Source organism: Patella vulgata, chromosome 2 (assembly GCF_932274485.2).
Source record: "Patella vulgata chromosome 2, xgPatVulg1.2, whole genome shotgun sequence".
NCBI lineage: Eukaryota > Metazoa > Mollusca > Gastropoda > Patellidae > Patella > Patella vulgata.
In genome coordinates, this window is record NC_065880.2 from 56657858 (window position 1) to 56670623 (window position 12766).

Below are 12766 nucleotides of genomic sequence, written 5' to 3' on the forward strand. Positions count from 1 at the left end.
CTGCCAGTTCGCGTTACTAAATGGGCAGTAACTCAGTCAGTTCTGCTCCGATTTTCATAAACTTGGCGCTGTTACAAAACTGAGATACAGCTTTCGGAAACTAACCAGCTTCTGAAGAAGAAAATAATATACTGAGCGCCATGGAAACGCATCACTTAGTTTTTCGTGAACAATATTCAAACAGGAACACATCAATAACACCACATTTGTGCACTTATGGATGTTTAATCTGTAATCAAGGGTACAAAGTTAGAGGGGTCAAAACCAAAAGTACGACACAGATGTCAGTAGCGCGTGTGTCCTCCACTGGCCATCATTACGGTAGGCTACAGCATTAACGCGACCCCTGCAAATTTGTAGGGCGGTCCGGTGATGAAATGTAAAGCCTCCCCACACCATTATACACTTCCCCCACCCCATCGATTTGTTTTGAAGACGCAGCAGTCTGCAAGATGTTCCCCAAGACGTCTCCACACACGTTGACGGCCATCAGCGTGATAAAGATGAAAGCGACTCTCATCACTGAAGAGAACACTTTGCCAGTCTACTCTTCTCCATGTCTGGTGTCCTTGAGCCCTTATCAAACGCCACTGACGGTGATGATCCCTGAGGATAGCTCCAACATAAGGTCGTCGTGTACGGAGTCCTACTTCTCTTAGACGACGTCTTACGGTGTTGGCACTTACTGGTCCTTGTCTTCCGACGACTGCTGCACCTGTTCGAGTCACTGGGCGGAATCTGTCACGCAGATGAGTGACCCGGATGTAGCGGTCTTGAGTCTGGGTTGTAACGCGTTGTGGACCAGGACGTTGACGGTCACGTGTTGATCCAGTAACTCGAACACGTTCCACCAACCTCACAATAGTTGACTGATGACAATTGAAGTGTCTGGCAATAGCACGCGTAGACCCCTGGACATTCCCATGGCTTCATTCCGTTCATTTTCAGTAAGTCTCGGCATCTCTAGCTCGATTCCTTCACACGTCCAACAACAAATTACGACAGATTGACGTTTCACAGGTCATGTACTGCACATTAAGTTGAAAACATGCTTTTAAAGGGCTCACACACAATGCTGCACGTGAATATGTGCATCTCGTGCAATTTTTTTTGGCAGTGGATAAACGACCGGTTGCCGCCCGGTTCTTTAACGAAAATTTAATATGAAACCGGATATCGTAAATTTCGGTTCCAAACCCTAACCCTAACCCATTTTCTAATGTCCACGTATCTCTTCGCCAATATGTCACTTTATTCTTAAATTCAAATTGTTTCATCCCCACTAAAAGTGAATTTAGAGTCATAAAGCCTGTAGAGGCCGCCATATTGGAAAATGTCCACATGTTAAAATTGGCCAATCAGAGACGATATATCGGAAGCCGGATCCGGTCGTTTATCCACTTTCATTTTTTTTGTGCACACGGGCCGATATTTTTTGCGTTTGGGAGCATTGTGTGAAACAATAGTTCATAGTATTGCATAATTTTATACATACAAAACCACCTAGTAATAAAATATTTGGGAAAAAAAAGTGATGCGTTTTCCATGGCGCCCACTCAATATATTTAAAAATAGCTGCCGGTCGCTAATCTATCACAAACTAAGTCAAATCTGTTTCCATGGAAACACAAGTAATTTTAAATTCGAGAAACTTCAAATTAGCAAATGGCAGAGCTACTATCTAATGGGTTAATGTTGGTACAAAGTTCCGTAAAGATATCTTGAACGGTTTATGAGATAGGCTATATTTATACTCCGGAAACGAAATCCGGCGGTAGGGAGGGCACGTGATTTTATCTCTTGCCTCGTTTCGGAAAGTTATATCCCACAAGTCAGCAGCGGAAGTACATATTTTGGAGTGAACATGGCGAATATAACTGCAGTTCCCGATTACGATAAAACTGACGATAGTGACGAAGTAAAGGTTAAAATAATATGTTTAGGAGACAGCGCTGTTGGAAAGTCTAAGTAGGTATTGCGAGAACAAGTTTTAATTCATAACATTTCTGAGAGGATGTAAAAACATCAGTAGTATCCCCGTTGCTATGCCATGCAGCATGAGCATGCTGCAGACTGAGTAGCTACGAGAACAGAACTAAAAACGTTGAGATATACTGATGTGTTTGTTTTTAGCTACGATTGGGTGCCTTTATTTCCAAGTGGCAAACTCAATTTCTTTATTAATGATTAATTAAACTTACAGAGGCCAATGTAGTGGCACAACTGTCGCCTAACTCCAAATATTCGCCTCCTAACTCAAATATTCGCCTCCTAACTCAAATATTCGCCTCCTAACTCCAAATATTCGCTTTATATAAATTAATGAAGCGTTGTTTTTGTCGGACATTCACCGCCATCGAAAACCATTCATAGTTAAAATGCTTTAGATTGCCCTTTTGATTGGCTGTTATAAAAGCCTTATATTTAGCCCTGCCGGCTCTATTTCAGTATCGCACCTCTACCAGTTCCCATGATCATAGAGACTTGAAATTTTCAGGGGGTATTCATGGGGCCTAGCCATGACCTCACACCAAATTTCAGCCGAATCTGTCAATAACTTTTTATTTTACTGTAGTTTAGCTTATATGAGGGAAAGTTTATCCGATTTTGACGCCATTTTGTTTGTTGGCTATTTAGACTCGAATAACAAGACAGGGTTAGGGTTAGGGCTAGTCCTGTCTACATCTTGAGACTATGACGAAATCTACAGGTCCTAGCCCTTATCCTAACCCACAATCCACATATGACGTCATTCAAGCCTAAATAGTCAACAAACAAAATGGCGTCAAAATCGGGCTGACCTTAAAAATATCTTTGTTTCACCAAATCCGACCCACAATCGAGGAGAAGGGTCGGTAGGTCGGTTTTTTTTTCAGATTTTTTTTTTAAAGTTAGTGAAATCAATACAGAAAACTTATTAGCTGTATACTACAGATTCATTAATTTTGTTTAATGAATTTGGGGTCTGACGTAAAAAGTAACGAACTGAAAGTTTTTTTATTAAACTTAAAAGCTAATTTGACAGCTTAATAATTTTCCGGGTGGAAACATTCGTCTTCTTTATTCAATTGGCAAAAAAATAAATGAGTGAATGACATAGGGAATTTTTCGTGATGCCCGACTCGCAAACGATTTGCCACGAACTTGAAGTGTGAAACTCCTTCAACACGTTTTTAACGATACTGCGGGTTGTGCCTTCATTTTTCTCGAAAACGGATTTTGAAAATATCGTCGTCATGTTTAAAACTACGCACCACAGACATAGAAGCAGAATCATTTCGTGGGAATGGACGTGTATTTGTCTGCAACCATTTTGTTGAGAAGCGACACCTATGACGCTTTCGTCTTGATCAACCAGTTTCAATAATGAATCAAACCATAGCCATAGTAAAGGGAAATAACTCTCGTGATATATTTCAGGTTGACACACAAAATAAAATAAAAAGATCGTGGAAAAGTGCAATAAAATAATTTAAGTCGGGGGTGGTTTTAGTTAGTCGGTCGCGTTAGGCGAAACAAAGATATTTTTAAGGTCAGCCTCGGATAAACTTATCTCTTATAGAAGCTAAACTAACGTAAAATAAAAAGTTATTGACCGATTCGGCTGAAATTTGGTGTGAGGTCATTGCTAGCCCACCCGAACATCCCCTTAAAATTACAAGTCTCTACGACCTCGGGAACTGGTAGAGGTGCGATACTGAAATAGAGCCGCCCTGCCTTCATGATGACAGCGTATCGTTTAAAAAGATGGCGGTCTTAGTAAAGGCTTAACGCTTTGATTTTAAAAACGACGATTTGTACCTGTTTCAGGTAGGATTATATGCTAAATTGTAGTTGGATGTGGCAGAAATATTATAAATAACAATAATCATTCGTTGTTTTGATTAAAAATATTGTCAATTTTGTTTACAAGTGCCGGGTGCGAATCGCTCTCGCATGTGCTATATTGGAGTAAATGGCATCATCTCTTATCTCGAAACACGGAGGGTTGAGAGGTAAGATTTGTTATCTACAGACTGAGTAGAAATGGTTCCACTACTGACTACTGATGTCTTCTGCCTTACTCCAGCCACAGTAGTGGCTCATCATACGGAGTTCCTTTGCACAACTTTTTTTAGTCAAATGACCACAAAAAGGTTACTGGCCTATAGCTCCCTTAATTTATACATAAACTGACCCAAAACTGTACTGCACATACTCCAAAGTGTCTTGAGGTTTCGTTCACACGTAACCTCAAGATTTCTGAAGCTGTACTTATTTGGAATGAACTGCAACTGAATTGTTGGCGCATCATAATCATATAGCCACGAGCTGAAAGGCGTCAGTTGAAAAATTCTAAATGCATGTCCTACCTTATTGTGTGATCCATCTCTGAACAACAATGACACTTACTGACAAACGTTGTTCAGTGAAACAGGTTTATCCAATATCACATGCACCAACATTTCTTTCAGTCGCAATGTTGGGATATTTTGACCTTTTTTTGACGTCATATCCTCCGCATTAAAAATTTGAGTACCCCTGTGGCTGTTTTACGCGAAACGAAGTGCATTTTTGTACAATATTTCTATGGATTGCGCATGTACTGTTTTTGTAGAGATTTTATATCGAGATAGAAGACAATGTTTATTGAAGGAATAATTAGGTCTCTCTTCACACGTAGTTAAAAATAATTAATTAGTAGGCCTAAATCATGACCAGTGCTTGAAATTAGGATTCTTCTACAACGGCACCAAAAATTTGTAAATGCCATAGCTACAATTAGCTGACAAGGTACGATTGCCTTTCTTCATATTTAACAAATACTGTTGTCATTTTCCGTCACTGAACATGCAATTTTTATACGCCCACATTGAAATGAAGTGTTCCCAACGGTTGCCATCATGTCAACCATAACTAAAATTGATTCATAAAATTTCCCACGGCTCTGCCATAACCTTCTATAATAAGGGCACTATTTTAGAGAGTGAGCATTCTTATGAAAAAATAAATTATAACGGTAGGCTCAGGGACACTATTTAGAACTAAATCTTGCATTTCTGAATTAATGACCTAATCCCAAGCCCAGCCGCCCCTGAACAACTGTATAATATTGAAAAGTTATTACCTATGCATTTCATGCATCTACATGTATATAAAAGGCTTAACTTTTTGGGGGGGTTGGATGGCTGAATGGTTAGCGTGCGCGCGCTGTATCATAAAGTCTGTCATTGAGTCAACTGGCGTGGTTTCGAATCCCCGGTTGTACGTGACAAGGAGTAGGGTCGCCTGTCCAACTTCGTGGGTTTTCTCCGGGTCCTCCGGTTTCCTCCCACTGCTAAAGACCCCTATGCGCAAGCGAATTATTGAAATAAAATTAAACCATATGTTAGTCCCGAAATGACGTAGTTTGTGTCGAGTGGACGTTAAACCCCATTTCTCTCTCTCTCTCTTAACTTTTTGATACGTACGTGTACGTGGACAACGGTGCAATTTGGGCTATTTTATTCCGTGGCAGTCCGTGTTTGCTTCAGCTTTTACTTTTTACAACAGTTTTGCCGTTGCAGTGAAATTCTAGCATTGGTGGCATGATTGAGATTATTATTTATAAAATGTTATTAAATGTTGATTACAATATAAATCCTTAAATTTGTCGGCGTTTGTAGAATGTTTCATGGCTACCAGTTGATTATGATAGCTTCTGTCTTGTCAATGTCACGTGACATTTTCCCGCCTTTTCTATCTACATGTAGAGAGTTGAAAATATCTATAATAAAGCACCGAGTCTTTAGGCCACTCATCGGCCAATTAGGCTACTGAATGGTGAAATCGATAATTGGACCATCACTAAATAAATTTAAAATGATTCAAAATTTTGTTTCGTTTAACGAATTCCGTTTGTAATGTGCACCATGCCAGATTTCAACTTTCGCCAATGTTTCACTATTTTGTCGGTTGTAGGCGAAGATTTTTGTGAAATCTCTTAAAATAGACAGCAAAAAGATATTTCAGAACATATGATATGATATGTAATTTTAATGTGTTAGCAGTGCAGATAACTGAAAATTGTCAATTTTGCCGTCCGCTGAAAGAAGTAAACTACTTATCAACTTTTGCGACGAACATTTGACTGTTCGGATGTTAGATGTTACGTCCTCAGAATATCAAAGAGTAACATGTAACTTGTTGGATTATACTGCACATAGCTTAACATATAATAATACAATTCTCATTGAAATAAAGGTGAAGCCTTACCGCATAATGTCATTAACGATATGAAACCCAACTGCTACGCAAAATTTCTGGCCTATCGAACTTACGGTATCATGGTGGCTTTCACATTATAAGAAACATGGCTTTGGAAATGTAGAACGCATAATCACAAAGAAAAAGTGTTTGATAACTATTTTAGTGGTCCAGTCTTCACTATTTGTGATAAAATTACTTATTTCAATACAACTGTAATGATATGTGTTCACAATTGTGCGTTTGAACCTATTTGAACTTGCATAAGGAGCCTTAGACTGTATCAATTGTAGTGTTAAACACAGTTTAACGATATGTTTTAATTGTAGCTACATGCTGCAGCATCTCTCAATTTATTATTTATCCAGTCGACCGGTGTCACCATGCCCATGGTGTCACCAAATGTTGGTGAGTAATGTTGGCCGCTTATGTCATGATGAGAGCCAATGCTTAAATCACGTAACATTCAGTTGTGCCCCAGGGTGGGTGTGGATGGCTGAATGGTTAGCACGTTAGCGCTGTATCATAAAGTCTGTCATTGAGTCAACTGGCGTGGTTTCGAATCCCTGGTTGTACGTGACGAGTAAGGTCGCCTGTCCAACCTCGTGGGTTTTCTCCGGTTTCCTCCCACTGCTAAAGACCCCTACGCGCAAGCAAATTATGAAAATAAAATTGAACCATGTGTTAGTCCCGAAATGACCTAGTTTGTGTCGAGTGGACGTTAAACCCCATTTCTCTCTTTCTCTCTCCAGTTGTGCCCCTTTTTATACGCCCACATTTTCATGTGGACGTATATTGTCGTCGCCCCTGTCCGTCCATCCGGACGTCAGTCCGTCTACAATTGAACAGTCTACAGGTCACAATTTTTATCCGATTTCATTGAAACTTGAAATATAGGTTTATCACCCTAAGATCTCGGTTTCTTTCAATATTGGCATGTATCGGATTATGGCCCCTTATTGTACGAAAAATCACGTTTTTAGCTTGTGAACACTGTAGAGGTCACAATTTTTATCCGATTTGGTTTTAACTTGAAATGTATGCTTATAACCCAAAGATCTTGGTTCCTTTCGATATTCGTGCATATCTGAACATAACTTCCTGAATTATGGCCCCCGATTGTACGAAAAATCGCGTTTTTAGCTTGTGGACCCTATAGAGGTCATAATTTTTATCTGATTTAAGAAATCGTATTATTATATCACCGTTACACCCTAAGAATGACTGAGTTTCGAATTTCGTGAAAATCGGCCCAAAACTTACAGACAAAATGGCTGACGTTCGTTCTCAAATAGCGTAAAAATATGGTATATCAAGGTTGTGGACCCTATAGAGGTCACAATTTTTATCCGATTTTGTTGAAATTTGAAATGTAAGTTTATAACCCAAAGATCTCGGTTCCTTTCAATATTCGCGCATATCGGACCGTAACTTCCTGAATTATGGCCCCGTATTGTACGAAAAATCACGTTTTTAGCTTGTGGACCTTATAGAGGTCATAATTTTTATCCGATTTAAAAAAAAACATATTATTATTGTATCACCGTTACACCCTAAGGGCGGCTGAGTTCGAATTTCGTGAAAATCGGCCCAAAACTGACAGACAAAATGGCCGCCCTTCGTTCTCAAATAGCGTAAAAATATGGTATATCAAGGTTGTGGTCCCTATAGAGGTCACAATTTTAATCCTATTTTGATGAAACTTGAAATGTAAGTTTATAACCCAAACATCTCGGGTCCTTTCGATATTCGCGCATATCGGAACGTAACTTCCTGAATTATGGCCCCTGATTGTACGAATAATTGCATTTTTAGCTTGTTTACCCTATAGAGGTCATAATTTTTATCTGATTTAAAAAACTGTATTATTATATCACCGTTACACCTTAAGGACGGCTGAGTTCGAATTTCGGCCCAAAACTGACAGACAAAATGGCCGCCCATCGTTCTCAAATTTGCGTAAAAATATGGTATATCAAGGTTGTGGACCCTAAAAAGGTTACAATTTTTATCTGATTTTGTTGAAACTTGAAATGTAAGTTTATAACCCAAAGATCTCGGTTCCTTTCGATATTTCGCATATCGAATTGTAATTTCCTGAATTATGGCCCTTGATTGTAGGAAAAATCACTTTCGTTTTAGCTTGTTTTCTATCCATCTCTCGAAAATGTGGGCGTATCCTGCCTGGCAGCCGCCATCCTCGGTTACCCAGTGTACTCATTCCGTTCTACTCCACTATACCCTGGGTTAATCCATAGGGTTTCCACGATTTCAAATTATCTGCCCTGGCCTAGAATGTAGCTACAGTCTACAAACTAATCAGAAAACAGTTTACAAACCAATCGTTTCACCTTCGTTTTTATAAGGGTAGATAACCATATTCAAGTCCATTTACTGAATGATTTATGTAAATAATGTATATATTAAAAATTTATTTATATTTAACTGTATTATCAAAATCTGTAATATGTGTTGTTGATTTCAAATATGTATAACATCTATATGTTTGACTTTTGTTATTATTATTACTATTCATTCTTTGTCTGAAATATGTCATTCTGTTAATGTTATGTTTATTATTATTGAACTTATACATGGCAATTTGATCTCTACAACTTGTCTACGATATCACGTAAACATAAAATTCACGTGGACATAAAATTCCGGGGACGAATGAACGATTCTAAATAAAACTAATGACCCTACAATATATAAACGTCTGGTCTTCATTAACATAATATATAATTGGTTGTTAATAATTACGCATTTAGAATAGGCCAACTCCTAACGTTGTCCGATGAGAGTTACTTACCTTTGCCAATTTCCTTTTCAAATAACGATTTATGGGATTGGTCGATAAAAATAGCACAATCATCAAGGGCGGATAACTTGAAAATGTGTCTCCCCCATAGATTAATCCAGGGTATGGTGGAGTAGAACGGAATGAGTACACAGGGTAACCGAGGATGGGCAGCCGCTGGTTTTGACTCTCCATTGCTTTCCTCTTCTCTGTTACTAAGTCAAACACATACTTTCCCTTTATAAGTTTATCAAGGAATTTGCGAAGAAATGTCTGAGGAGGAAATAACCACATTTTACTCATTATTATTCAGGTCATAAGCGACAAAAATATGGTGAGCGGTGGCGGTTCTGTCTTCCAAACGAAGTTGATCGAGTTTCTTTCTACACCTTAGTTTTGCTATGGAATGCTATTATTTTATTGTCAAATAATTGAAAAAATTCTACATGTATACAGAAAGATATCACAACATAAACTCGCATATAATTCGTTATTCATGTACAAATTATGATTGTTTTCAAACCAATTGTAAGTCAAAATAATTTGCCAATATTATCGATTATTTATCGGCGGATGGTCTGCAATAATCGATACTTGAAACAGGATTGATTGCCAGCCCTAGGCGAAACCAATGCAGTTGTTGCGGTGGTGGATTAATTTCGACAGATAGTTTGACAACCAGGTGTTACAATGAAAACAAAGCGCGATCATTACGATCGTTTGAGTCTGAAGGCAATTAGAATAGATAGGAGGTTTATATTGAAACCATTGTTTGCCAGTCTTATCAAATTTTATTCACAATGAAAATATCACTGATTGGACGGATATTCGTAAAAATAAAGTCATTTATCACCCAATAATACATTCTACAGTAGATATCGCTTGTGTGATAAATTTCATATCTCCTTAGGAGATATCGCTTTACGTGAATTTGATTTGTCAGTTAATAAAAGGAACTACTTTTTTGTATTTTCAAAGAACAGTTCATTTCCATACGCCCACATTTTCATGTGGACGTATATTGTTGTCGCCCCTGTATGCCAGACGTCCGTCCGTCCACAATTGACCTTTCCGTCACTCCACCCACAATAAGTCTTTGACCAATCAGTTACCACGCTTCGTCACCTTAGACAAACTTCGTGAATTTTGACATTTTGTCGTGTGTTCTAACGTCTTCAATCGTGGCTAAACATTGCTCAAACGGACATCATAACAGCAATAGCTTCTATCCACACAGGTTAAAGGGTGGTGTAGTGTGCATTCCCTTCCCGAAACACTATGGAATGTGTCTTCTAGGCCCAATGAATAAGACTGTTGTCGAAGTCACCACTCCCCCCCAGTTATATGTAAACAAACATCAATTCTAACCGGTCAAGTGTGTTCCAAGGTAAGTAAATTAGTTTTTGGGGGGCCAAATAACATTTAATTTCATTTAAACTATTCCAAGGGTAATAAATTTGTTTTCATTTAGCCAATTAAACAATAAAATATTATGTAATCTACGCCTTTATCGTATATGACACGTATATGTCAAAACGCCGGGAGCAATTTGTGTACTGTAGTGTATACAATAAAGTGGGGGACCCCTCGGGACTACATCTTATCGTTAATGCCATACGGTGCGAATGTTCTTAAAGTTTGAATCCATTTAAATTCATTGGCTTTCCTTACGGCATCGTTTTAGCCGTTATCTGGGTCAGTCTTAAAAAGCTCTATAATTTTAATCATAACATTTCTACTCGTATGTCTACCTAAGTTGAAGTGTAGTGCGACCGGCTTTGGCCTGTTGTGTATAATAGCTGCATAGTGTTTCTTTATTCGTTTTGAAAAGACACGTTTGCTTTCTCCTACGTACGTATTGTTTTTTTGGAGGAGCATGTTAATAGGTAGACTATATTTCTACTCAAACAATTATAGCCCGTGCGGCAGGAATATTTCTTGCCAGTTTTACCACTATAAAGTAGATATTTTGGTCTAATTTATAGCAGATATCACAGTCTTTCTTGATACATTTTTCGAATAGATTTTGAAACGTGACTCAGCTGGTTTGCGGGTCCCGTGGTGGATGGATGAATCTTGCTTTCATCAGCGTATCCTTCAAATTAGGATTACTCCTAAATGCCGTGATTGGTTTGATGTTTGAGATGGAACGGCACATGTCCGATCCGGTTAATAGATGCCATTTCTCTTTTATGAGCATTCTAACTTGAACAGCAGTTGGATTATAATCCGTGATAAAAATCGAGCAACTTTCGTTTTTTCAAAATGGTAGCCGTAGTCGGGCTTAACAGGTCTTTTCTGGCTAGAGAATTTGCCCTGTTCTTATTTTCCGACACTACTTTGTGTGGGTAGCCTCTTTTTTTTTGGATAAAAATTGAGAAGATTTTGGCTATGGCTTTCATAGTCTATTTCTAAGCGACATACTGTTGTATGTAGTAAAGCCGGAGTTAATTCTCAGCCTGAACTGTCTCGGTATCATTTGCTTATCCAGGCATGCCTGGTGGTAGTCTATTTGAATACCCAGGCGGCTAATTTTGCTGCTCAAGTTTCAGAGTGTTTTGTACTCCGGTATAACTGCTAAGGGCAGAACAAGCGCTTTCTGATTGGCGGACTTTGCTCCGGTTTGATTTTCGGAGCTGAAGTCTACCCTGAGTCTTTTTGGTACCGAGTGAACTTCCCCTATTGTGATGTTAGACTCGGAATCCAGGATCTCGTTTAAAAACACTGATTTTTAAAAAAATTCATAGCTTGGAATAGGTTGCTCCGCAGTTGGGTTGAAGTAAAAATCTGTAAATAGGCGAACAGCCTTCCCAGATTTCTCTCAGCTACTAGTTTCGTTCTTATTCGAACTTTTCAGGCTTAAATGAGGATGTGCGGTGGCCCTCTATATATAGTGTCGGTGGGCACCGGAGCACATGTGATGTCACAGATGGACCAGAGTCGATCTTTGGCACCGGAGTCGATTATTCCGAAAAGTGTGCAAAGATATTCAGCTAAGAATTTGCCGTCATTATTATGCTTATTTGCATTAGGAGCCTTGAGTCAATGCAAATAAGCATAATCATGATTTGCATTGACTCAAGGCTCCTAATGCAAATAAGCATAATCATGACGGCAAATTCTTAGCCGAATATCTTGCCGTCATGATTATGCTTATTTGCATTAGGAGCCTTGAGTCAATGCAAATAGGCATAATCATTTTGAAAAAACGAAAGTTGCTCGTTTTTATCACGGATTATAATCCAACTGCTGTTCAAGTTAGAATGCTCATAAAAGAGAAATGGCATCTATTAACCGGATCGGACATGTGCCGTTCCATCTCAAACATCAAACCAATCACGGCATTTAGGAGTAATCCTAATTTGAAGGATACGCTGATGAAAGCAAGATTCATCCATCCACCACGGGACCAGCAAACCAGCTGAGTCACGTTTCAAAATCTATTCGAAAAATGTATCAAGAAAGACTGTGATATCTGCTACAAATTAGACCAAAATATCTACTTTATTAGTGGTAAAACTGGCAAGAAATATTCCTGCCGCACGGGCTATAATTGTTTGAGTAGAAATATAGTCTACCTATTAACATGCTCCTCCAAAAAACAATACGTACGTAGGAGAAAGCAAACGTGTCTTTTCAAAACGAATAAAGAAACACTATGCAGCTATTATACACAACAGGCCAAAGCCGGTCGCACTACACTTCAACTTAAGTAGACATACGAGTAGAAATGTTATGATT

The 12766-nt window shown here is 38.6% G+C and overlaps 1 protein-coding gene across 1 annotated transcript in view; it reads left to right on the forward strand.

Moving 5' to 3' along the window:
* The first annotated feature begins 1834 nt into the window (after positions 1–1834).
* The window catches only part of LOC126811245 (rab-like protein 2A), a 60766-nt gene continuing 49834 nt past the window's right edge, over positions 1835–12766 (forward strand). The window contains exon 1 of the mRNA XM_050536824.1: positions 1835–1968. Within this exon, the coding sequence (XP_050392781.1) occupies positions 1865–1968 (104 nt within the window). The 5' untranslated portion in view covers positions 1835–1864. The remainder of the gene's footprint in view (positions 1969–12766) is intronic.